The 27,488-nt window shown below is 41.2% G+C and overlaps 1 protein-coding gene across 1 annotated transcript in view; it reads right to left on the bottom strand.

The window, feature by feature from the left end:
* Positions 1-4,453: 4,453 nt before the first annotated feature.
* Positions 4,454-27,488, bottom strand: part of LOC135212182 (T-cell immunomodulatory protein-like) — a 178,362-nt gene continuing 155,327 nt past the window's right edge. The window contains exons 10-13 of the mRNA XM_064245627.1: positions 24,830-24,976; positions 5,782-5,935; positions 4,833-5,006; positions 4,454-4,717 (exon numbers count right to left, since the gene is read on the bottom strand). Of these exons, the coding sequence (XP_064101697.1) occupies positions 4,469-4,717; positions 4,833-5,006; positions 5,782-5,935; positions 24,830-24,976 (724 nt within the window). The 3' untranslated portion in view covers positions 4,454-4,468. The remainder of the gene's footprint in view (positions 4,718-4,832; positions 5,007-5,781; positions 5,936-24,829; positions 24,977-27,488) is intronic.

The following is a 27,488-nucleotide window of genomic DNA, read 5'->3' as shown; positions in this document are numbered from 1 at the left end:
CGAACAGGGCAGAAATCAATTTGGAAGAAAAAGTCATGTTAGGTGGATTTCCTAACACTTGTGTTCTTTGTCCTTTGTTGAAGTTGAATTTAGGAAATCAGGTAGTGTCAGGAGAAGTGAAACTTGCAGTTATTGACAGTTTGCCCGTTGATGGCGTTGACATTATTGTCGGTAATGACTTAGCTTTATCCAAGAATGTGAATCCTGTTGTGAGTGAGATTCCAGTGCCTGAAATGGTAGTAACTAGGTCGGGTTTAGATACAGACTAGACTACGGTCATAGTTTGTTCGTGGATTCGAACGAGAGTGAGTTTGAGATGAATTAGGTGCTAACCTTTTTAATAAGGATGAGCTAGTCGAGTTTCAGAGAGAGGATGAGACACTAACCCAAATTTTTTAATGTGAGCTGGATGATGATCTCAATGATGTGTGTAAGGAAACTTTTTGTTCAAAGGACGTAGTTTTATGTCGTTATGTTCGTCCTAAGTCAGGTGGTAAAGAGGAAATCACCGAACAATTAGTGGTTCCTAGGAGGCTTCGTGAGCTAGTTTTGAAGTTAGCACATGATGAGCAAGGACATTTAAGAGTAAATAAAACTTTCAGGTGTATTAGCAGGGCGTACTTTTGGCCTAAGATGAGGAGTGACGTAAAGAGAGATGTTTTAAACTGTCATGAATGCCAAATTGCCAGGAAACATATCACGTAATTCCCAGAGTTCCATTGGGTAATATTCCTTCAGTAGACGAATCTTTTGAGAATGTATTTATCAACATGGTCGGACCTTTATCTGTAAATAAGGGTAGAGAAGATTGCACAACTAATCTAGAGTATTATAAAAACAATTTAAGAGATGTTTGGCAACTAGCAAAGGAGAACGGGAGTCAAGGGAAAACTAAAGGGAAACATGATCTTAGAGCAAAAATGAGAAGTTTGTGTGTAAGAGATAAAGTTATTAGTACTACTAGTCCAGAAAGAAAGTTCCGCTTTACCTTATAAGTTCGAAGGTACTTTTTCAGTGTTAGAGGAGAGGGAAAATGTACATTATAGAATTAATATGGGTAATAGAGCAAAGTCAGTGAATGTACACTTGCTTCAGAATTATAAAGAACGCCCCGTGCTGTGGCCTCCGCCCGTGTAAGTGTTACTGAGAGAAATTAGTTTTGTGAAAATGCAAGAGGTGTCTTAGCATTTCAAAGTTTTAATCAGAGTTCAGAAAACCGATAAGGTAAGAGGAAGGGATAATGTTATAGCAGGTAGCCTCTCTAGAGATTTCTCAGAATGAGTAGCCTAATGACCGTTTTCTGTTTTCGCATCAGTGAGGGTGTGAGTGGAGAAGCGTGCGTGTTTGACTGGATTAAAGCTTTATGCAGAATTGTTCCCCTGCTGTTTAGTTCTTGTTTCTCTTTAGAAAAAAATAAAATCAGTTGATTTCATTTTTTTCTCTTTTTTGGGGGGACATGTCATGGTAATTGCTTCATAGCAAAGAATTACGAGTTAAAGGAAAGGAAAACGCATCTTCGAGAAGTTCTGCAGCAAGGAGGCATTCGCGCATGTATTGGAGGAGCCTGTTCTCATGATTGTTCTGGAATCGTCAGGCATGTTGGGGAACACAACAGGCGCCGAAGTGTCGTGAGAAACGCTGCGATTTCTGATGCAATACATCTTCGAGATTCTTCTAAATCGTTCCCATAATCTCGGGAGCCTGTGACGCTCGCTGGTAGCCCCGCCCCCAGATTGCCGTATAAATACGAGAGGAGAGGAGAGAGATCATCAGTAAGAGTCACAGATCAGATTATCAGTGAGAGCTCAGCAGCAGAGATCAGAGATTATCAGAGAGTGATAAGAGAAAAAGGAACATACGAAGGATCAGAGAGGAAAAGGTGCTCGTGAGTTTGATCGGATTCTGGTCAAGTCGTCTGGGAGTGGATGACTGAGGCATTTCGACGTAGATCAAGACTTCAGAGAAGAAACGTTCTGCAAGAGGTTCTGAGAAGTTCCTGCCCTTCGAGTATCAAGAATAGCCATTATTTTCTGCGATACGGAGTCAAGAAGACGTTTGCAATTGCAGTTCTCCTTTTGTGAAGCCAGCCATCACTTCGAGTCGCAAAACTGGCAGGCAAGTACTTTCATTACCCCACCGTTTCCCCAGTTCACGCATTGTAAGATTTTGCCTTTTTTATGTAAATAGGAGACACCATTCTGCATTTATCTTTGTTAGTAAGCTTGTAAATAAACCTTTGTTGGGTTAGTGTTTCTTTCTATATTCATATCCCCAGTTTCAACTGTTGGTGTTGAATTCTTTTTGTTTATTATTATTATATCGAACCTGAAGCGGACCTCTCTCTTGGGGTTCGTAACAAGCAGCTACTGTTGGTATCCCTATGTGTGCTGCAAAACTGTTTCCAAAGTTCTGCATCGCCGGAAACATTGGTGTTGCTTCTGTTGCTGTAGCATTCGTCCCCATAAATTGAAGGCTAGGAGGATGCAGGACACTCATAGTCGACGGGCCTGGAGGGAAGCATGACGTCACATAGTGTGATAGCAACCCTTCCGAGGTTGGTACGCCTGATAGGCTTAACCGCGACCACATTCCTTCCAACCTCTGCACATTGGGGGCTGAAATCATGGATACCATGAAAACCAGGTGACTAAACATATGGAGCAGTCTGACGTATCGCTGATTCAAAAGAAGCTGAAGACGCTTGGTCATCCAAAGATGGTGGCGAACCATGACAAACTGGACAAGGATTGGTAATAGTACAAACGTTTTCTCTGCACCTACTACACGTTGGGTGAAGATCCATAGACACCGATATTAAGAATCTTGAACAAGATCTTACAAGATCCCAAAGAAAGTTCCCTTGGTGAAGCAAAATTCTCCATATCTCACAACTTACACACACCTAGCAGACCACACCCAAACTGAGATCACCCTGAGAAAGAAAAACAAAATTATAAAATTAAATGGGCAAACTAAGATCACCCAGAGAAAGAAAAAGAAAATTATAAAATTAAATGGGCAAACTAAACCTGCTTTAAAGAGATAGAAAGTAATCACGTCCTCTCTTAAAGGCGGTGGGAAAGTAACTGATAGGTAACAGGACGCCCAGGGCATTCTGGGAACTACAATGCCCCATGACATGGTACATATGCCTATAGTCCCTGGATCACACAAGTTTTTTATTAATTCTACTGATTTCCAGCTTGGCGCTAGTATTATCCCAATGTTAAGACCGAAGGTTTGTTTCGTATATGAACGACTGGTATATTTTAACTGACCATAGACCAGGGGTTGGCAATCTTTTGGAGAGAGTAGGCAAGACAGCTGTGCAATGTCATGGAGGATCACGATATCAAATGTGCCATGTATAAGGATCGCTTAATGCATTAACCCTTACTGGAAGGGTAAATATATCGATATGCAGCTTCTCAGGCCGGGTAAATTTTGAGGTTGGCCAATTTACGAAAAAACACATCAATGGAAAGAGGAAGACATGCAAATGTACATAGTGAAAGAAAAAAATTCAAAAAAATTTTCCCTACCGACATACTATCATAAAAGACGAACAAAAAACAACAGCAAACCCATGGCATATTTACGAGCAAATTTACTAAACGACATCATATGAGAGAGAGATGCAGAACATTCCCCCTTTAAGTCACAAGCACTACTGAAGTCCTGAGACACCCACACTCGGGATCTTGGTCAGTGTAAAAGTAGCCATAAGTGAATTTATGAGCTATAAAAGTATTGGCACCTCTTTCCCGCCCGATTCATTCCAAAACAATGGCGCTTCATATTGTTTATCTACAGGATCAATCCATCCACCACCCCAAACCTATTATTACTACTCCTGAGGATCAATCCGTCCATTAAGGGTAAAACCAAATAACAACTGTTAATTTGTGTCCATGCATTAAGCTGGCAGGCCAGAGGTTGCTGACCCTTGCTATAGACCATTAGGGCTAAGTGACAGTACATAAGATTAGCAAAAACAAAAATACTAAAGGGAGCTTACAAGCATGGTTAATTTGAAATCTACTGTACTTATCAAGATGAAATTCTAAAGCATTAATAAAATATTCCCAAATGCGGTAAAGAAAAATTCAACCTCAAAAATCTCATGTTAACATAACTCAGGTGATACCAACCAAATGAGGACCAAAAGAAAACAGCTGTCAGTAAACAATTGTGTGTCCCAATCAGTTCAAGGCCCCACCAAATTGTTGACTTTGATCATAATAAAGAGTTTAATATGCAACTACAAGAAAATAAATGAAATAAAATAATCTTAAAAAATACTTCTAAGTATTTCTGGAGAAAAAAGATTGTGCTTCAGCGGAGAAATGAGAAATGGGCTGAATTTACCAATTGAGTCCTAAGGGACCTTACTTTGCATGCGTACTGCACACCTATCAAAGACAGACACTTTTCTTCTTTCTCAAGATAGGGATTGTCTGGATACACTTCAGGCAAACACCATGGCATCATAAACTATAGGGGGTTTGTTATTAAAGGTATAAAAACTAGCATTACTTAAAAACACAAAGAAAGAGTATCTGATTAGAAAATTATTACCAATGATTGCACATACAACAAAACCAATAATGTTCCTACCCTTTTCACAAGTTCCTGATGTGAGGAGTTTCAATGGTATATTTTCCATACAAATAGGGCAATGCTCGGTCTTATCTCCTGTAAGCTTTTTTGCTAACTTCTGAAATGAAATATAATTTAAGAGCTATGATAATTAGGCAAACAGAAATATCAAACAAATGTTTCTTATCATCAGCGATCACATTTGCAATGAAAAACCTGCATACTACACTTACTAGGGCAACATTTTTGTCTTTTTCTTTGCCATTAGCAGTTATCCACTGACACATCAGTGAAAGAGAGAGAGAAAGTGAAGGTTTGCTACTCCAGTCCTCAGTTATGAACTTCTTAATTGTGGCATTTATCCAAACCTCTCTAATGTGATCTCCTATTGCGGCTTCAATTGCATCCTGAAACACACATAAAACTCACAACTGTGGCTTTTTCACTCCACATCCTAGTAAGATATGTAGTTCTCATTTGCAAACTTGTTCACAGTTGTATTATTTTTTGCAAGCATAATTTACTTTGGCATAAAGTATGTTTGACCAGTACAGTATTGCTTAAATAGTTATACTTTTCTGTTTTCATTAGTCACCTTAATTACTTTGTATATAAGACCTAGTTATCAAACAAATCTATCCTCATACAGAGAAACATGCTATTCAATATAAATAAGAACATGACCATTATGTTAATTACAAATTCATTCACGTGGAAAAAGACTAGACATCTGTATGAATTAACCAGGCTGAGAAGAGCCGTTATTGGGCTCAGAGGTCTGGATAAACTAATCCTTTATAATAATAATCTGTATGAATGTCATACACCTGAATAAACTAAGTCAGTATCCTATGTCTGTTAAATAACAAAAACGTTTACAGTACAAGGTTTTTTAATACATGAAATTGATCTGTATAATTACCATAAGTGAGAATTCCTTATATGAATAGCAAATGGAACATACCGCCCCAAACCTAACCACTGTATCACTACAGTATCAACTGGAGGAGACTATGGTAGGTTTAGCCTAGGTTTACGAGAAGATATTACTATCATGATGTAGTTAAAAAAAATTAACTGAAGATTATCTATGGCAGTGTACATACAACAAAATGCTAAAATAATCTTTAATAAATTTACTCTTGACCTTATTTGATAAGAGCAATGGTCTAAATGTCATACCATGGGATAGGCGCTGTTCTCATCACAGACTCTAATACTTCTGCACATTCTGACCAACCAGTAATGCAATTTAACTTGATCTTCCGTATGGGAATCTATTTCATCCGGAGTCATCAATTGTAACGATGCCTCTCCTGTTTTGCAATAATATAACCTGAAAAATATATGAGCTTAGACATTCCAACTTTCAAGGGGTATTTCCTTGTGCTTTTGTACATCTATTTTCAAGCATAGCATCAATTTGCACATAAAACAGATAATGCAATGATCAAATAATCTTTTTTAAAAAACAAAATTATTTATTACAATAGAAACCTATTATGTACTGTTACAGAGCCTATTTATTCTTCTACACATCCAGATACTACAACCCAGCCCCAACTCATGAAGGCCGAGTGCTTTTAAGCTGGGGGCTTGTGGACTATATAATGATAAACTCAGTAATGACTGTGGAGTCATTTTTTTTTCTGACAAGTACTGCTACACTGCTAAATCAAGTTCAGGGAACCCAGATGAGGAGCAGCCTATTGCTTTCTGTCACATTTTTCTTATCTTGTTTCTTGGGGGTGTTGTAAGTGATGACAGGTAAATGGTCAAGTTCCTAATTTGAAAAGTCCATTTATCCCCACTCCGGGTGGTGGTAGCGGGCAGGGGTTGCATGGGACAATGAAGTAATGAGCAATGGTGATGAGACAGTTTTCTACCCTGTCAGGTAACTTCATATCACTAAGGCCAGTTGTGGGCGCCCAGACAAAGACTGAATCTTTATTGGGCCTCTTGTTTTTTTTTTATTCTTTCCTTCTTATACTCAAGAAGATTTATTGTTGATGTCCATCATATGAGAACTGACTAGGTTTTGATTGCTCATTGGCCTTGATGTGGGTAAAATTGGATGGCATGCCTCTCCACCAGTAGAACTAGGGTACCTGAAATGGGTGAGTGAGAGAAACCATTATTTAAAACCTTGACCTTAATGCCAAGTCTGATCTTGATGGAATGGAGTCCCTTAGGGAACAGAGATTGGGGCGTATATTCAGGATGTAGCCATAGGGTTGGACTTGAGGAAAAAGTACCATTGTCTAATTGTAGTTCCAGTAATGGTTGGTAAGGAGACAACCTGAATAAAACCACTTGTTTTAATCTTTCAGAGGGTGTTAGTATTCTAATTCAAAACACTATATATCTGCTGATGATATAGGCTAAAAAACTAAATGATCCTGCCTGTACCTTTCTAGTTCTTCCCTAAATATTCTATAACCATATTCTTTATCTCTTGACACTCTTCATCCAAGAAGGTCCAGATTTTGAAGGATTGAGATAACCATTAATGAGGGAAGTGAAGTACTAATGTCAAGAGTCATGGAATCTGCCTATTACAAGAAGTTTTTTGGTGATAAAAATGAAGAATAGCCTGAAGATACATATCTTACTTATATTTACCATCCATAAAGAAGTGGTATTATTGTTATTATTATTATTATTACTATTTTTTTTTCTCTATCACAGTCCTCTAATTTGACTGGGTGGTATTTATAGTGTGGGGTTCCAGGTTGCATCCTGCCTCCTTAGGAGTCCATCACTTTTCTTACTATGTGCGCCGTTTCTAGGATCACACTCTTCTGCATGAGTCCTGGAGCTACTTCAGCCTCTAGTTTTTCCAGATTCCTTTTCAGGGATCTTGGGATCATGCCTAGTGTTCCTATGATTATGGGTACAATTTCCACTGGCATATCCCATATCCTTCTTATTTCTATTTTCAGGTCTTGATACTTATCCATTTTTTCCCTTTCTTTCTCTTCAACTCTGGTGTCCCATGGTATTGCGACATCAATGAGTGATACTTTCTTCTTGATTTTGTCAATCAACGTCATGTCTGGTCTATTTGCACGTATCACCCTATCTGTTCTGATACCATAGTCCCAGAGGATCTTTGCCTGATTGTTTTCTATCAATCCTTCAGGTTGGTGTTCATACCACTTATTACTGCAAGGTAGCTGGTGTTTCTTGCACAGGCTCCACTGGAGGGCTTTTGCTACTGAATCATGCCTCTTTTTGTACTGGTTCTGTGCAAGTGCCGGACATTCGCTTGCTATGTGGTTTATGGTTTCATTTTTCGTATTGCACTTCTTACATATGGGAGAGATGTTATTTCCATCTATCGTTCTTTGGACATATCTGGTTCTTAAGGCCTGATCTTGTGCTGCTGTTATCATTCCTTCAGTTTCCTTCTTGAGCTCTCCCCTCAGTAGCCATTGCCACATGTCATCACTGGCTAGTTCTTTAGTCTGTCTCATGTATTGTCCGCGCATTGGTTTGTTATGCCATTCCTCTGTTCTGCGTCTTTCTCCTGTCTCTGTATATTTCTGGGTCTTCGTCTACTTTTATTAGTCCTTCTTCCCATGCACTCTTTAGCCACTCGTCTTCACTAGTCTTCATATATTGCCCCAGTGCTCTGTTCTCGATGTTGACGCAGTCCTCTATAGTACTTAATAGTCTTCTCCCTCCTTCCTTTTGTGTTATGTATAGTCTGTCCGTATTTGCTCTTGGGTGTAATGCTTTGTGTATTGTCATATGTTTCCTCGTTTTCTGATCTATGCTGCTAAGTTCTGCCTTCGTCCCTTCCACTATTCCTGCGCTGTATCTGATTACTGGCACTGCCCATGTGTTTATGGCTTTTGTCATATTTCCGACGTTGAGCTTTGACTTGAGTATCGCCTTGAGTCTCTGCATATATTCTTTCCTGATTGTCATTTCTTTATGTTTTATGTCCTTCATTTCTTTATGTTTTATATCCCCTCCTTCCATTATTCCCAGGTATTTGTATCCCGTCTCATCTATGTGTTTGATGTTGTTTCCATCTGGTAGCTTTATCCCTTCAGTCCTTGTTACTTTGCCCTTTTGTATGTTGACTAAGGCACATTTTTCTATTCCAAACGCCATCATGATTATTATTATTATTATTTTATTATTATTATTATTATTATTCACAGTCCTCCAATTCGACTGGGTGGTATTTTATAGTGTGGGGTGCCGGGTTTGCATCCTGCCTCCTTAGGAGTCCATCACTCTTCTTACTATGTGTGCCATTTCTAGGATCACACTCTTCTGCATGAGTCCTGGAGCTACTTCAGCCTCTAGTTTTTCTAGATTCCTTTTCAGGGATCTTGGGATCGTGCCTAGTGCTCCTATGATTATGGGTACGATTTCCACTGGCATATCCCATATCCTTCTTATTTCTATTTTCAGATCTTGATACTTATCCATTTTTCCCTCTCTTTCTCTTCAACTCTGGTGTCCCATGGTATTGCGAACATCAATGAGTGATACTTTCTTCTTGACTTTGTCAATCAAAGTCACGTCTGGTCTGTTTTGCACGTATCACCCTATCCGTTCTGATACCATAGTCCCAGAGGATCTTTGCCTGATCGTTTTCTATCACTCCTTCAGGTTGGTGCTCGTACCACTTATTACTGCAAGGTAGCTGGTGTTTTCTTGCACAGGCTCCATGGAGGGCTTTTGCCACTGAATCATGCCTCTTTTTGTACTGGTTCTGTGCAAGTGCCGGGCATTCACTTGCTATGTGGTTTATGGTTTCATTTTTCGTATTGCACTTCCTACATATGGGAGAGATGTTATTTCCGTCTATCGTTCTTTGAACATATCTGGTTCTTAGGGCCTGATCTTGTGCGCTGTTATCATTCCTTCAGTTTCCTTCTTTAGCTCTCCCCTCTGTAGCCATTGCCAATTGTCATCGCTGGCTAGTTCTTTAGTCTGTCTCATGTATTGTCCGCATTGGTTTGTTGTGCCAGTCCTCTGTTCTGTCTGTCTTTCTCCTCACTCTGTATATTTCTGGGTCTTCGTCTACTTTTATTAGTCCTTCTTCCCATGCACTCTTTAGCCACTCGTCTTCACTGGTTTTCAGATATTGCCCCAGTGCTCTGTTTTCGATGTTGACGCAGTCCTCTATACTTAGTAGTCCTCTCCCTCCTTCCTTTCGTGTTATGTATAGTCTGTCCGTATTTGCTCTTGGGTGTAGTGCTTTGTGTATTGTCATATATTTTTCCTGGTTTTCTGAAGCTATGCTGCGGAGTTCTGCCTTCGTCCATTCCACTATTTCCTGCGCTGTATCTGATTACTGGCACTGCCCATGTGTTTATGGCTTTTATCATATTTTCCAGCGTTGAGTTTTGACTTGAGTATCGCTTTGAGTCTCTGCATATATTCTTTCCTGATCGTGTCCTTCATCTCTTGGTGTTTTATATCCCTTCCTTCCATTATTCCCAGGTATTTGTATCCTGTCTCATCTATGGTGTTTGATGTTGCTCCCATCTGGTAGCTTTATCCCTTCAGTTCTCGTTACTTTGCCTTTTTGTATGTTGACTAAGGCGCATTTTTCTATTCCAAACTCCATCCTGATATCCCCAGATACAATCCTTACAGTCTGGATTAGGGTATCTATTTCCTTGATGCTCTTACCATACAGCTTGATGTCGTCCATGAAATCAGATGGTGATTCTGTTGCCTCTTTTCTTGAGTTGGTACCCGGCATCCATCTTCTGTAGTACTTTTGTCATGGGAATCATGGCTACTACGAAGAGTAGTGGGGACAGTGAGTCGCCCTGGAAGATCCCTCTCCGATATTAACCTCTGCTAGTCTTATTCCAGAGCTTGTAAGTATTGATTCCAGTTTGTGCATTGTATTTTTGAGGAAGCTGATGGTGTTTTCCTCTGCCCCATATATTTTCAGGCATTCTATTAGCCATGTGTGTGGTATCATGTCGAAGGCTTTCTTATAGTCTATCCATGCCATGCTTAGGTTGGTTTTCCTTCTCCTACTGTTCTTCATTACCATTTTGTCTATCAGGAGCTGGTCTTTTGTGCCCCTACACTTCCTTCTGCAGCCTTTCTGTTGGCTATACAACTACCTAGAGGTAGTTGTATAGCCTTTCACTGATGATACTGTTAGTAACTTCCACATTATTGGTAAGCAGGTGATAGGCCTGTAGTTACTGGCTATATTTCCCTTACTCTTGTCTTTTAGTACTAAGGATGTTCTTCCTGTGGTCATCCATTTGGGTGCTTGGTGATTTGAGATACAATGCTGGAGTTGTTCAGCTATTCGTGGGTGTAGGGCCTTGAAGTTTTTGAGCCAGTATCCACTGGACTTCATCGGGGACCTGGGGCTTTCCAGTTTGGCATTTTCTTTAGTTGGTGTCTGACTGTGTCTGTCGTGATGTCTGTGAATCTTTGTTTTATTCTCCCTGTTTCTTCTTCCTTGACTTCCTGGAGCCATGTTGCATGTTTGTTGTGTGATACCGGATTGCTCCATATGTTTTCCCAGAGTCTCTTACTTGGTTCGGCTTCAGGAATTTCTGGGTGGTTGTCTTCCCCTCTTAGTTGGCTGTATAGTCTTTTCTGGTTGGTTCCGAATAGTTTGTTCTGTTGGTATCCCTTATTCCTGTTCATGTACCGTTGGATCTTATGTGCTTTGGCCTTAAGCCTCTGTTTTACATCTTCTATTGTGTTGTTTAGTCCCTCTCTTGTACTTTGTATTTTCTCGTTGAGTTCCTCCCTTGTTTTCTTGCTTCTTAGCCTTTTTTCTGCCATCTCTTTCAGTTACTCAAGTCAGATCTCATCACCATGATTTGCTTTTCCAGGCGCCTTTTCCAAGGAGGTTGCTGTTTTGGTTTCTGTTGGGTTGGTTGTGCTGGTGGTGTTGGTGTTCGAATCCCCATCAGTTCTGCTACTAATCTTGCTCCTGCATATGTCAAGTTATTTGTTTCTGTGATACTGGTGGTGTGTATTATGCCCATTATTTCATTGACCTCACTTGTTTTCTCCCTTAATTTCTTGGTGTTGTAGGCTTTCATGGAGGGGATCTTTATTCTCTCTGTGTCTGGCTCCATCCATTGTCTAATCTTTTCTACCCATTCCGTCCTCTCTGTTACTTCGTCAGTGTTTCTTCGTGTGTCATTGTTTGATACCTCATCCTCCCTGTCGTTTTCTGTGGCATCGTCTCTCAGTTCGTCTTCGTGTAATTCGTTGTCGTGTGACATTTCCCTTTCCAGTTCTTCTCTTTCTGTTGGGGAGAGCCAGTTCTTTTTCTTTATGTTCCTTACTTGGTCTGCCAGCCTCTGCTCTGTTTGGGGGTGTTATTCCTCTCATTCCAGATGTTGACCAATCTCTTCTATATCCTCTCTCGTCGGGTCGCTTCTGATGTAGCATCTCCATATTTCCTTATTTTCTTCTCTTGTCCATTTCTTCCTCTTTGCCTCGTAGCTCCAATCTCAGGCTGTTGATTACTGTCGTTGTGGTGATCAGTTGCTGGATGACGACCTCCAAGTACCTGACCGTCTTCCCCTTCAATTGGGTTGAATACCTGGTTGCCGGACGAAGCTCCTCTGTTGCCAGAGGTTCCATTTACGTCGTTGTCGTTTATTCCTTCATTTCTTTCCATCATTGCTGAGTTTTGCTATTAACCCATAGCTGGACCCTACCCCATCAGGGATAGGTACTCATTTACAGCTGGGTAGACTGAGGAAATTATGGTAAAGATCCTTTCCCAAGGAATCAACGCCGAGGAGAGCGGTCACCCATCCAACGACTGACCAGCCCCCAATGTTGCTTAAACTTGACTTAAGTCTATTGACGAACCTAACCCACTCCTCCACGGCGCCACATATTATTGATTATTATTATTATTATTATTATTATTATTATTATTATTATTATTATTATTATTATTATTATTAAGTCATTTAACCAGACCACAGAGCTAATTGAATAAGGCCCCTTGGTAGTTCATTGCAAAGTGAAGAGAGTTGCGATGAAGTTTCTGTGTAAGGATCACTGAATGTTGCCCTTCTCTTGAGTAGAAAAACAAAAAGAATGGTAATGAATTCTCTTGGCACTCAATGGCAAACCAAAGGTGGTCAGGGCAAAGCAGAAAGCCCCAATGCTCAGATTGTCACAACTCCACCTTTGGAGACGTCAAACGGTCAAACATTGACCTGTCCCTCAAGTCTCAACTCTGAAGGAATTGAGATGAAACCTTTTGACATCCAGTCTCAAAGCAAAGAGGGATGCAATGAAACATCTCATCGTCCAGGGTTATGCAAATCCTCCCTTGGAGTTGCTGAACTACACCTCTCCCTTGAGTCATGAAATGAAGGTGGTCACAATGAAACCTCTCAATGTTTGGTGCAGCCTGACCCAACCCTTAGTCACTGAATGTTTCCTCTCTCTTATGAGCCTTGAAATGAAGCAGGGTGAGACGAAGCCTTTCATCGTCTAGTCACAAAGCAAGGAGGTTCAGGCCAAAGCTTCTCACTGTTCCGAGCATTACAGTTTCTGCTCCAACTGCGTACTGCAGGAAACAACGGGGGAATCACAAGTGAAGACACCCCTCTTATCTAAGTAGTATCTATAAGGTAGGTCAAAATATGTCAAGAATCTGCTAATAACTAAGACTTGTAGACCTAAAGGCAAAGATTATTAACTAAAAAAAATTAAAAACGACATATGAAAATTTGGAAACTGTTAAGTTTTCAACAAAACCCAAAATATTTATAGATATCAGGGATAATTCTAACCAAATTTCCTTTCAAGTAGCTCATTGACTGTTGTTCTTTGACATCCATCACAACAAATACTGTACAAAGAATAAAAAAGAAAACTAAATTTTCTTCATCCAAGAACTCAAACAGCAACTTCACTCCAATGGTCTGCCATGTTGGTCCTCCTACTCTCTCGAACCTTCTCTAAAACACATGTGAATGAATGGAGATGTCCATGATGGCTGCTGCTGACGAATGCGCCTCCTCTGTAGAAGGACCAAATGAAAGGGGAGTGGAAGAAGCAGGCACGTTTCTTCTCTCTGCCTGCACAGCTACAAAACTTGGCTTACCTTCATGATAGCCATTATAAAGAACAAAGGGGCTAGCACATGTCACACCCACAGTAGTAAAAATCTCACTAGATTTACATTAAAGACCCACTACACACTCATGGAAACACTCATGGCTCAGTACTAATCAAAACGATAAAAAAAAAATACCAAAGAAATCATAAAAAATGCCTGTACATATTTAACAGCGATCATGACTGGAAACACAATGGTGAAAGTATACTGACAGAGGTCAGGGCAGAGGTCCCAGGCCTCTGTGATTGTCGTTTGTTTTTCAGTCAGTGTACCGGCCACATAGTTGATATATGTGTTGGATAACTCCATTTATGAAAAGTGAAGGTTTGTTATCCCTGTAGGAACAAATAAAAATTCCTTAATTCACTTTGCATCTACTACATGGCTTCAGTTTATCAGAGATCATAATTAGGATTTTACTTTAACTCTTTCTTTCAAAAACTATTCTTTTCTAACCTCACCAATTAAGTGGTGATCAAAAGCTCATAAAATAATATGTTCGTATCTATAAAACCTAAAAATTATTTGCATTGCTACTGCTTTCATAGATAAAGCTAACAGAAACAGTAAGACAAGTCCACCATAACATAAAGTCATATATTATGCTATGTTCACAGTGAAGGGGAGACTGAAGATAGAGAGAGTCAAGAATTGAAAACACTGAAACTGAAAAATTAAGAAGACAAAAAGCAACATAAAGAACAAGTGCTATCAAATAAAAGTTTAAACAAAATTAATAGTGGAAACTTCTGAAAGAGGATGCACAAAGGCAATCGAATATAAGTAAAACTTCATCAGAATCTATGCATATTGATATGATGTCGTTAGCACTGTCAAAATTCAGTGCCCTTCAGTTTTCTTGCTAACTGATGACTGTCTTTTTTCAGCAATAACAGAACTAGAAAATCACCCTGCATCACATATATCATAATGTTAACTGGATTTGATTTGACTTTGATTTATATAAATTTTTGGCCTTATGCCAAGCACTGGGGCAACTAGGGCCATTCAGCACTGAAACAGAAATTGACAGTAAAAGGTTTGAAAGGTGTTACAGGAGGAAAATCTCTCAGTTGCACTATAAAAAAAAGGAATGAAAGTAGTTGCGGCTAGGGGCTGAAGGGATGCTGCAAAGAACCTTAAGTAATGCCTACATTGCACCAATGAGGTGCACTGATGGCACTACCCCCCTACAGGGATAATGTTAACCGGATCACTCAAACTTCAATCAAGCATAACTTCGCAAAGACTGTCCTCCCTTAGGAGGTAGTATAATGTCAATGCACCTTACATGGTGCACTGCAAGCATCACCTTAGGCCCTTAGCTGTATCCACTTCATCTCCTTTATTTTCTGGATTCCTTAATCTTGCTCTCTAACCTTTCCAATTCCCTCTTCTCATTGCTTTAAGAGGTGAATGGCTAAAAGTGTGCCAGTGCTTGGCTTGACAACAGCCTAAATTTCATAGATTCAAATATTGTCCTCATGCAAATTTAGAAATACTATCTGCAAACTTTTGACAAATCTTGTAAAATCTTGTGGTGTTCCATAATACATTGCATAACAAACTAATCAAAGCATTTTTTGTTTAGTCTACACGACACAAACAAAAGTGACATTTCTGGGCTCAGCTCGTGTCGCTTGCGCGAAATATCCTTTAATCTATTATTTCTAGGGCAGACAATCTTGAGCGAAGGGATGGGTAGGGGGGGTATTTCGCTGGCGACACGAGCCAATCGCCCAGAAATAGATTTTTCCTTACGTCAAAATCCTTTTTCTGGGCTCAGCTCGTGTCGCTTGCGCGAAATCGTACCAGAGAAACAGCTCAAGATTGTAAACAAAATAAATAAAATATAATAAAACAAAATAGGTCTCAAATAAAAGATACAAAATAAAAGAATGAATATAATTGCTAGAAAGGATCAAACACACAGTAAAACAAAATCAGAAATATGCTTAAATTACCCTTAAATCTAATTATGTTAATAATATAAGGTAATTTACATATATACAAATAGGTACAATGATTACCTATCACAATAAATCTGTGTAACAACATGTATCAAAATTAGAAATAGCAATTAGTATAAATTTACATAAATATTTGATCAATGATAAAATAATATATCTTAGGAATGTATATGACTTAATATACAAAACCCGTAACCATTGCATTATGATGTATCCCCTAGCATAAAAATAAGGGGATAACATCTATGAGATCAGTATGGTAATCAGATGTGAGTGTCCCTAACCAGACAAAAGGGGCACTATACAATCATAAAGCAGCTAAGACACAAGGTAAATGTTAATGAACAAGGCAGGAATAGACGAACTGTTGGGTGAGGCAGGTAGAAAGGAGGACTGAATCTTCTACTATAATCTAGCTAGAGTCAGGGGAAACTATGTTACCCGCTGCTACTGCTGGGAATTTCAGAGCTTCCAAGGACTTAAGGTAGTGACGTTTGAACACTGTCGGCGATTTCCATCCGGTATACTTCTTTAAATCAGCAAAATTCATATGTTGGAAGTAATTAATTGAGGGTGGCTACTGCCCTGACATCATGTGCTTTGGAAAGGAGTCAGGATTGGCTTGTTTGATAAAGTACAGGATTTGTTGCCTGATGCCTTTAGTGGATAAAGTACCACCTTTTTCCCTCCTAAAGACGGGGCCCCGATGAGAAGAGGAGGTCCTGGATGAAAGGCTCGTAAGGTTGAAACCGGACAAAGGGAAACATCTTGTGGAAGAGGTATACCTTCCAAGGGTTCCACCTCATCAAAGGATCTTCATTCTTGCTAAAAAGCTACGTTCCGGAGAAAGTAGCACTTCCCCCGTGGGAAGGAATTGAACATGATCCGGATCTCTGGATAAAGCCGACAGTTCTGAAATTCTTGCTCCTGAAGCTAGGCTTAATAAAAACAGAGTTTTTCTTAGGAGCATCATAAACGAGCATGTGTCATTATCGGTTTCGAAGCCAGTTTTAGAACATCGTTAAGAACCATGAAACTGACGTAGGCCTGACAGAGGGCCTAAGTCTAGCACATGCTTTAGGAATAGACGAGAAATAGGTATCTGTCAAGTCTATGTTAAATCCAAATTGAAATATCTTTTCAATGCTGACTTGTTTGTCGTAATCGTGCTAGCTGCTAACCCTTTTCAAATAAAGATCTGAAAAAGGATATAGCAGAATTAACTGTCATGATTCTGATATCTGACTCTCTCAGGAAGATTGCTAACTTTTTGACGGCAGCATCATACTGCCTCAAAGTTGAATCCCTTTTATCGGATTCCAGGAAAAGAATATTCTGAGGGTCAATATTCGCATCTCTTTTTGCCGCAAACTTCATGAAATCCATAAAGTTAGGGTTTTGAGAATCCCTGAGGAAGCGAACACAGTCTTCGTTTGTACTGACTGGGAGAGCTTGGGACTGGGGATCCGAAGGGGACGAAGACCCAGTTCCAGGATCAGGGGGTACCAATTGCTCTTCGGCCAGTCTGGGGCTACTAGAGCCACTTGACCCCTGAATGTCCTGAGTTTGTCTAAGACCTTCATAAGGAGATTCACTGGAGGGAAGACGTAAATCTTCTCCAGTTGTTCCAGTCCAGAGGCCAGGGCGTCCGTGCGCTAAGCCAGAGGTCCAGGTTGGGGGCTACATAACACGGTAGTTTGTGGTTCGCTTGTGATGCGAAGAGATCCACTGTAGCCCTGGGACTCTTTGAAGGATCCATTGGAACGAACTCTCGTCTAGAGACCGCCCATTCCGACTCTAGGGGTACTGATCGGGATAGGGCGTCTGCTATGACGTTTTCTTATTCTCCAGCTCATGTGGGTGGAGGAAAGATGCCAACTGAATTTGTCTGCCAGGGAGAGATGGCTATCATGAACGTGATTTAGATGACGTGACTTGGAGCCTCCTCTGTTTATGCAATGTACTACCACTGCGCTGTCCAAGACTAGCTTTATGTGGAGTACCTTGGTGGGCGTAATCTTTTCAGAGTCAAGAAGACTGCCATTGCCTCCAGTACGTTTATATGGAACTGACGGAACTGGGTTGACCAAATTCCTTGCACCTTCCTGACTTGGGAGTACCCTCCCCAGCCGCTTAAGGACGCGTCTGTGTGGATGGTAATCCCTGGTGGAGGGAACTGAAGAGGGACTGACATGACCAGATTCTTGACTTTTGCCCACGGCCGAAGCCGGTTGGTCTTAGAATCAGAGGTACTGAGGATAGCTTGTCCCTGGACCTGACATTTGCTCGAGAGCGCCAGATCCTGGTTAGATCTTTCAGTTTGGCTTTCACTTAAGATGTTCGTTACTGAAGCAAACTGGAGAGAGCCGAGGATTCTTTCCTGAGCTCTCCTTGATGCTAGTTTGTGACTTAGAAATTGCTTGACTGACTTCGCTATTTCTTTCCTTTTGGTGGATGGAATCGACAGAGTGTGTGAGGATAGATTCCAATGAATGCCTAGCCACTGAAAGTTTGACTCTGGGGTGAGTTCTGGACTTGGATCTGTTTATCTTGATCCTAGAACGATATTCTAGGAATTGGATCACTTTCAGTGTGGCCATGTTGCATTCTTCGACTGATGGGGCCCAGATCAACCAATCGTCGAGATACGCTACTACCATAATCCCTTGAGCTCTGAGCTGTTGCACTACTACTTCCGCTAGCTTCGTGAACACCCTGGGTGCCACGTTGAGCCCGAACGGGACTACCTTGAAGGAGAACGACTGGTCTCCTATCTTGAATCCCAGATACGGACGGAAGTGTCTTGCAATAGGGATATGATAGTAGGCGTCTGTAAGATCGATAGAGGTGGTGACGGCCCCACGGGGAAGTAAGGTCCGCACCTGTGAGATCGTGAGCATCTTGAACTTGTCGCAGCGGATGGCTAAGTTTAAGCGGGACAAGTCTAAGATTACCCTTCTTTTGTTTGAGCCTTTCTTTGGGACGCTGAACAAGCGACCTTGAAATTTCAATCTCTTGACTCTGACTATAGCTCCTTTCTGAAGGAGGTCCTCTGCGTACTCTGTCAATTCCTTGGAAGGAAGTTGACGGAAAGGTCTGGCTGGAGGTGGTTTCGTCAACAGCTCCAACCCAGCCCTTTTTACACTATTGCTCTGAGCCCACTGGCTGAAGTTCCACCGGTGGCGAAAGTGAAACAGCCTCCCTCCTACCTGAAGTTCCTCATTGGTTCTGGTAACCCCCTCTACCTCCTCTGAAGTGCTTTCCCCTATTATAGGGGACTCCCGATCCTCTCCCACGAAAGGACCGCTTACCTCTGCCTCCCTTGTTCGAGCGGTCATACTTCTGAGAAGCTTGACTCTCGAAGGCTGGATTGTAAGCTGAGGAGATGGCGTATGAGGTGGAGGGTTGAGGCTGAGGGGATATCACATAAATAGGCTGTGATTGACCTTTAGACGTGGAGGGCTGAGCTGTCTGCACTAACGGCACTGTAGGAACTTGTTGAGGGAAGCGCGGCTGCTTCTTTTGGTAAGGTTGGAAACGTCTAGGCTTCCTTTGTCCTTACCTCTGGTGTCAAGTCTTGCCTTCTCCTAGCCGTAAGACCCCAACGGTCCTTAAGGCTTTGGTTCAACCTCGTAGCCTCTGCTTGTACTTCCTTTACCATAGCCTCTGGGAAGAGATCTGCGCCCCAGATGTTAGAAGAAAGTAACCTATTCGGTTCATGCCGAATGGTTGCCTCTAGCAACACATGCTTTCTGCAATTTGTTCTAGCAGTGGCAAACTCGAACATGTCTGACTGCACCGTTTGAGTCAGGGCTTTGGTCATAAGCTTAAAAATTGGTTCTGAACCATAAGCCATGGTCGCTACCTCAGACATAGCCATCAGGTTGATTGACCTGGCTAGTCGTGTTTCGAGTCAAACTCCGCTTGAATAAGACTATCAGGAAGCCTGGGCGCTTTTCACCAAACTGCTCCATAGCACAGTCAGGTTTGAGTTTGCCAGCTGTAAAGTGTTATGGCAAATCCTCCCATAATTCTCCAATTGACGGGAGCAACGGAGAAGTGGGGGTCTGCTTCTTTCAGCTGAGGCATGGGTTCCCCTTTCTGAGCTGCTGAGATGGTCGACCTCGCTATCTTGGTAAGGAAAGGGAGCGGGGTTACCTTCGTCCATCGTGAAAATGGTAAGGGACTTTTGAATGGTTGGATCTTGGTATTCGAACAGTCCATGTCGTCTAGACATCTAAGCCATTCTCGTTGGGCCTGGTCCCGAGAATAGAGGACTGTCTCCTTTGGTACCCTGTCATCTCTAACCATAGCCGAAGGCGTGAGCCTAGCGTAGCCTATGAAGGGAGGCTGTAGGCCTTCCGGATAGAACTCGAAGTCCTCTATTCTTCGAGTTCCAAACTCCGGTATGGAGATGAGACCATCTTGGAAGGGAGCATATGACGCTATCCTCCAAGGATCGTTCCAATGGAGGGAAAAGGGGAAAAAGCGGGCAGCGAGTCATACGGGGGAAGCTGAGATCCACTAGTGTTAGAGGTTGAGGGAGAGGCAAGAGGGGCTTCTCTTAGGCCGGCTATAATAGTATCCTGAGAAGTTATCCTATCCGACAGGCGAGATATCATATGTTCCACACTCGTCTTAAGGGAGCCTACCAAGTCGCCCACCTGTTGCAACAGGCCAGCATTGGTGTCCGGAGCCGGACCTGCTGCGGAGGTGGAGGGGAGACTCTGAATAGGCACCAACGGTAGTGGAACTGGTGATACTGCCGGGGTGCGGGATTTCTCCTTAGGCTTACTCTTTGAGGACTTCGAGCCGGAGCTAGACCCTTTAGACCTGTCTGGGCCGGGATTACGAGCCAGGAGACTTACGCGAAGAAGAGACGAGGACGTCTTCTTCGAGGACGCTGACGTCTTAGTCAAGGTCATATGCTTAGACTTGATCTTAGGCCTAACCGAAGCCTCTGGAGGAGTATATAAATCATCAGCGGTAAAGCCTGGGAAGGATGGTGAAGTTGCAGGGGTAGAAGAAACAGTCACTCCCAAGGGGGACCCTTGGGTACCTGCATTACTTACCTCGACCAACAGGTCGTCTATACCTACCATAGGTTCAACATTTATATCCAGGGTTGCGACATCCGTGGAGATATCCTGGTTTTGTTCAGTCAAGGAGGCCGCCAGCTGTTGTTGTATAAAGGCAATAGAGGGGTCCGCCTCTACCGGGTCGACGTACCCAGTCGCCTTGCCTCCGGGGAAGATTAACAAAGCTAAACGCTTCTCCAGTATGTAGGGCTGACCCTTGGCGGCGTTCTTGCCAAAACCTCCGACCCAGGCCCGCAGGGTAGCCAATGCCGTATCTCTTACTGCCGGAGCCTGTAAGAGATGATATATTTTAGATTTAAGAACCACTTAAAACTAAAACTTAGGATATAACTTAAACTAGATGCCTTAAGTTAAAGTAATGATGAAAACTTAAGAACTAAAAGAAGCGGAGCGGCATGCGGAGATGGAATACTTACGCCTTCCAAAAGCTGGCTCACCAGATCGTAACATATGGTACACGTTTCATGGTACCAGACCTGGATGTCCCCGTGCGGAGTCGCGCATGGAGCATGGGACCGGCAAACTTCATGTCCACAGGGGTCCTGAAGCGTAGCGGAACATCCCGGATGCTCACAGTTGGTGGCCTGTAAGTGGGAAGACACATGAGTATCTTAAAGGGGTAACACTTACAGACTAAGGACAAAAGAACTCCGTTACGTAGCGGAGCTCGGAAAAAATTTGGGCATAACCCCTCCCTGCATTGCCTGAATAGGCTATAATCCCGGAGAGATCCGGTAAATACCAAGGGAGGGGTGGGGATGGTTTAAGAAACTTAAGATAAACTTAAAGATAGCTTAAACCTACATGCAAGTTAACCGGACTAGGTCCAGTGAAGCGGAGTGTAGTAACTCAGCAATACGGTACGGTTAGTAAAGACCTATTGTATGCTCCGGTCCAACTATGGTGGACTATACCCTTCCGCTGGATACCAGGACTCCGGTAGGGAGGAGCTCTAGTAAGGAGGGAAGGGCGAGATGACATACAGACTCGCGCTCACCCGGAGCGACAAGGAAGTAACGGAGGGGGGGAAGGCCAGAGCCCCCCACAACGTACCACCCGGCCGAGCCGAGAAGCGGAGAGGACGGAACCAGTCAGGGACTGTCGGACTCCCAGGCCCCTCCGGTGGAGGGGAAGGGGGAGGCAGGCTCGGGCATGCTGGGCGAGCAAGGACAGACCGACCCACCCCCGCCCGACTCTATGGGAGAGCGGGAGAGAGGGGGACTGGCAGGCGCCTGGCTGACTCGTGATCACGTAGTGACCACGAGGCGGTAAACTAAGATACGGTAACCAAGCCTAGGCCAACCAACTGATCAGAGAGAAGCTATCGGGAAGCAACCAGAAACTGAAAAGCGGTAGCATAAGGCCCATAGGCCCATACCGGGCGAAAACCGACTGATCAGAGAGAAGCTATGAGGAAGCGACCGAACTGATCAACGGTAGACTAGGCTCTACGAGCCAAGACCTAGGCTAAGCCAGGCGCCAACTAACCTAACAATAACAAAACATATAAATAAAACATATAATAAAAATGAAAGAAAGAAGGTAAAATAGCAGGAGAAAAAATCCAGGAGTGTGCGACTAGCCCGAAGGCAAGTCTACCACTCAAAGCTAGTCAGGGGCCGATACTAAGAACCTGGACTAGGGTCTGGATAGAAAAAGTCTACATAAGGTGAAATACATACATGTATAACCACTTGAGTAGACGTAAAAACGCGGATAATCAAAATAGAGCGTAAAATAATAAGGGATGTTCTAGGTATGGGAGACCAAGAACGAACCCAACATGCGGCAGGACCATGCTGCCATGCTTCCAGCCCCCGAGACGTATCTATACCTAAAAAACGGCAAAATACCGTCTCGGGACGGAAAAAAAACCCGCTAACCCGTAAATACTGAGTACTTAACTTAGCTGCTGCAATAGCTGTACGCTCCATTATCGAAAAATCCGAAAGAAAGGGCACAAAAATACACAGAGAGAAAAATAGCACTTGTAACTCGTGCGAGCTAACGAAAAAGGATGGCCACTAGAGGCGCAGCAGTCGCAAGCATGGGATGGTGTAGTAGTAGTACGAGCTGCTCCCTCTGTGGGACGGCTCCCCTCTTGGAGGGTTTTGTAGTGGGAGATTTCTATTGGCATTTGGCTCGTGGTAGTGGTCTCACTCGACCTAGTGTTCTATACCGACACCCTCCTAGAGGGTGAGCGAGTCAGTCATACTGACCTTTTTCTTTATTTTATTTATTCTCTGGTATGTGTTAGTACATTTACCCTAGAAATAATAGATTAAAGGATATTTCGCTGGCGACAACGAGCCATCGCCCAGAAATAGATTTGCTTTCCTTACGTCCAAAATCCTTTTTCATCTCATCAGCCTTTTGCATTAAATGGGATGATTATGTTAGAAATGAAGACATCAGGGTGAGATTGAGGCAAAGGCCAGTCAGTACCAGGTTGAAGAGGGGAAGGCTGAAATGGTTTGGACATGTTGAGAGGATGGATGGGAATAGAGACCCCAGAAGAGCACTGAGAGCACTACAAATAGGAAGAAGACCGCTGGGTAGACCAAGAACGAGGTGGATAGACATAATTGTCAGGGATCTTGAGGATGAAATCCAAAACTTAGAGGAAGCAAGGGAAATGGCTCGGGATAGAGACAGATGGAGAGGAACTGTATCAGCCTTATGCCACTGGCCAGTGGCGGGAAGATAAAGTAAAGTAAAGCAAGCCTTTTGCATTCAATGTCTAAGACTGAATATCTGATTGTATCTTCTTCACTTCCTTAAACCAGTTTGTTCAGTTCTCAACAAAGTACCAAATGCTGGTTCTGATCTAATCAAAATAATTGGCATCAAAATTAAATGTCTCAAGTTTGTATACTCTTAAATCACTCTTGCAATTTCGACAATTACCCATTTTTCTCATATCCTTGATCTATACTTGATCTCAAAATCCAATTTAACAATTTAATTCTGACAAAACAGGTATCCCTTCCAGTTTATACCTTAAACATCTCTGGTATCAGACCATCTCCTTGAAATTATTCTTCTTTCTAACTGTGAAGGCAATTAGATGAAAATAAAAATAAAGAAATGTAATGTAAAATTAAGTGATTTTAGAAAAAGTACATGAAAAATTGAGAAAACAGATTCAACATATAATTCAATAGATTGTTTTCTTAATGGCATCCACATTTCTTTTTACTTCAATCTTTTCTACTTTCAATAGCATTCTTGGCAGATAGCATATTTCCTTGATACTCCTCCACTACTCATAACTGTTACCTTTTGCTTCTTCAGCTGGTGTTTGCAAAACCTGGAATCCATTTCTGCACTCTAAACTAAAAGCCTTCCTCAGTCTATTAAGGCTTGATATCCTGATGTCTGATGTGTTTAACAGCAGGGCAATGAGACACTCAGTACACCTCATTCCTGTTTTTTTCTGAAGCTAAACCGACTAGTCTAACATTTTGGTCCCAAGAAAATCAGAATCTTTACTCAGCCTTGATATTTTTGTAAATAACTGCTGATTACTTACCCCCCGAGTTGAAGTTATCCTGAATTAGTTAGCTACAAGGTGTTCTTATACTTCTTGGAGAATAGATAATGTTACGCCTCATACAAATGTATGAGGCTGATTATTGTTCAGTTTCTATAATGCCCTTACCACCTAAAGTTCTTGATTGTTAAAATTACTGAATGACAATGCTGAAAATAACAATCACTTCCCTAGTTCCCAATCTGATTTTCAAAAGGAACCTGGTAAGACATGAGAAGAGGGACGAGCAACTACAGTTTCAGAATAGTAGTTCATATGGAAGTACGTAGAAGGACAATTAGATAATAAAGGCCCCTAAAATCAGAGAAAGGACATACATGAAGAACTACACCAGATAGGAAATCAGACAGAAAGTGCTCAAAATGGAAGAGGTGAGTGAGAACTGATATCATTTCAAACTACGGACAAGAATAATTTGACATAAAAATTTATGACGATTGTGATTAATATGATTGTATTTGCAAAGTGAAATTAAAAAAAATATGTTACCAATACATTTACTTACCTAAGACTTTCCAGTAAATCAACTTTAAAATGCAATGGAACTTGACTCTTCTGTAAATACTGAAAGATCTTATCACCACTGCCAACCTGATATATACTAATCTGAGAGGGCTCTCGTACAACCAAGTGATCATATGCCACACTCACACTGGAAATAAAATCAGGCACAATTATTACGTACATGCATATAAGAAACATGGAACATTATAATAGATTATTAAAAAATCACTAACTGAGAATATCCGGACAAAAATCTCTTCACTCCTTATTCGAACCAACCGACCAACAACCCATAACTGGAATCATTAAATCAACACCCAAGCTGCAGCTCTCAAAATCACACTTATAGTTTATTGCTAATGCTGTTGTTTCACAACTACATTGTTGCATCTTCAAGGATGAAATACAGCAAGTTAACTCTCAACAATTATTCTTAAAACATTTATTAAAACACCAATTAAAAACCACTACAATATTATCTCATTTAAAATGTTAACTCATTTAAAATATCAGAAACATCATGAAACTAAAAAAAGTACCTACCCAGACAGGAGCTAAAACGAAACTATTGAAATGAAGAGAGGAAAAAAAACACAACAAAACAAAACATGAACAAGGTAACAATAAGACAAATAAGGCCATCAAGCAATAAACAGTTGAGTAGATGTTTTGATGTCTAATGACAGAACAGTTAAGTTTATCATTGTGGACTCTAAAGTTGTTAGGTCACTGTCTTTCTGTGCTTGTCCTGTTATTCAAAAATCTTTGTTATCTATAGGTATTCTGCATAATTTGGAATGGTTCCTTATATTGGATTGTTCTGAGTTGGACAATCTGTTTCCAGTTCTGAAACTAACTCCTCTAAGGGCGTCTATGCATACCCTCAGCAGTCTTTTGGTATATCCAACATAAGTCCCCTGGTTACACCTGGGGCAGGTACAGGCAGTTCCTGGCCTACGATGTGGGTTCCGTTCTTGAGACGTGTCATAAGCCGAAAATCGTCGTAAGCCCGAAATTCGTCAAAAATCCTAAGAAAACCTTACTTTTAGTGCTTTAGGTGTATTAAAAACTATGTAAACTGCATTTTTATTGCAATTTTGGAGTCATATTTCTTCCGCCAGATCGGCGTTGTAAGCATCGCAACCCTGGAACATGCGTCGTAACCCTGGAAATAATTTCTGATGAATATAATTGAAAAGCGTCTTAACCTTGGAACGTTGTAAGCCGAACCCGTCGTAAGCCGGGGACTCCCTTACACTTGTAAACAATGTTGGATGTCAACAACGGACTAGCTTTGTCCTTGAGCTTGAATAAGGACCCAATGGTGCAAGGATTTTTTGGGATTAATTTTAGATGGTCCAGTCCAAAACAATCCGACATACAACTTTATGACCAGGGCAAAATAAAAAAAAATATACGTAAATAAAATAAAATCATTTAGGCCAGCCCTGTGAGAGCTGACAATCAGCTCAGTGGTCTGGTAAAACTATATTTTAATAAAAATATGAACAGGACCTAAGGATTTCTGTATGATACTGTAAACTGGAAGAAGTGCATCACACATACCCAGGCCTGTGCAAAGGCAAACTGCAAACTTAGGAATGAATTATTACTTTTATCTCAGGTACGACAATTCTGCCAACATACATTCTAAAACTTTAGATAATATGGGAGCTATATAAATCACCAAGGCTAAGAGCTAACCCAAATGCATTTACCTAATATGATAACATTACTAATCCTCCAACAAGTGCAAAATGAACCCCGTTTCAGCAAACTTACAAATAATAACAGAGAACCTTGGAGGCAAATAATCAGGTGTTTTCTTAAAACAAAAGAAAGAAAGAAATTAAAAATACCATTCGTGTCTACTCATCCATAGACATCAAGGATGAGCAAAGATTCTTTATATTTTAGGTAAATAGGATTAAGGCATATTACATTTCTCACTGGTCTGCTTACTGTCAAACACATTGCCTAAATGAGTTGTCTTTTGGACAGTGAGTGACAGAGGGACCTGCTTCAAGCAAAAAATGAACGTTGATCCTATACCAAAATAAACAGGCCCAACATTTATGTGAATGATTTTTACTAAACATGGTGTAACTAAAGCAGTGGTGCTTTGCTATTCTTAGTGTTTTGATTGTGTGATGAAAAGTGATAATTATTTTTTAAAACAAATATTATATTATTTCTCTCCACTGCTACTGTACATATTTTTCTCCTCTTATTTTTTAGAGGATTAATACTGAATTAGTTTGTTACAGGTAAGGTCACTCATTTGTTCAAGGAGTTACATTCCCTTTATGCTGTTTTATGAATCTACTGTATTTATTAATGTTTAGACCACCAAATTTTGGTTAGATGGCTTGTCTAAAATTTGAGGGTGAATCATATTATTACAAGGAATAAAGAGGTAAATATTATTTCTCCTGTACTGTTATCATTTCGGCTTTGCAAATTGTGTGCCAAGTCATCCTTTGGCACTTTTTATGTCTCTTTGTACATTTCCTTTTATTTTTACCCTTCCTATTCCTTCCAGTCTTAAGATCTTTTATGGCAAAAAACACTAAACAAGTACACAAGTCAAGAAACTGCTTCTTTGCCTATTATAGATAGATCCATAATGCCTGTCCCATAGTAGTTAATGATGCTTATAT

This window comes from Macrobrachium nipponense, chromosome 40 (genome assembly GCF_015104395.2).
Source record: "Macrobrachium nipponense isolate FS-2020 chromosome 40, ASM1510439v2, whole genome shotgun sequence".
Lineage (NCBI taxonomy): Eukaryota > Metazoa > Arthropoda > Malacostraca > Decapoda > Palaemonidae > Macrobrachium > Macrobrachium nipponense.
The sequence above is the reverse complement of the archived record's forward strand: the minus strand, read 5'-3'. Positions and strand labels throughout refer to the sequence as shown.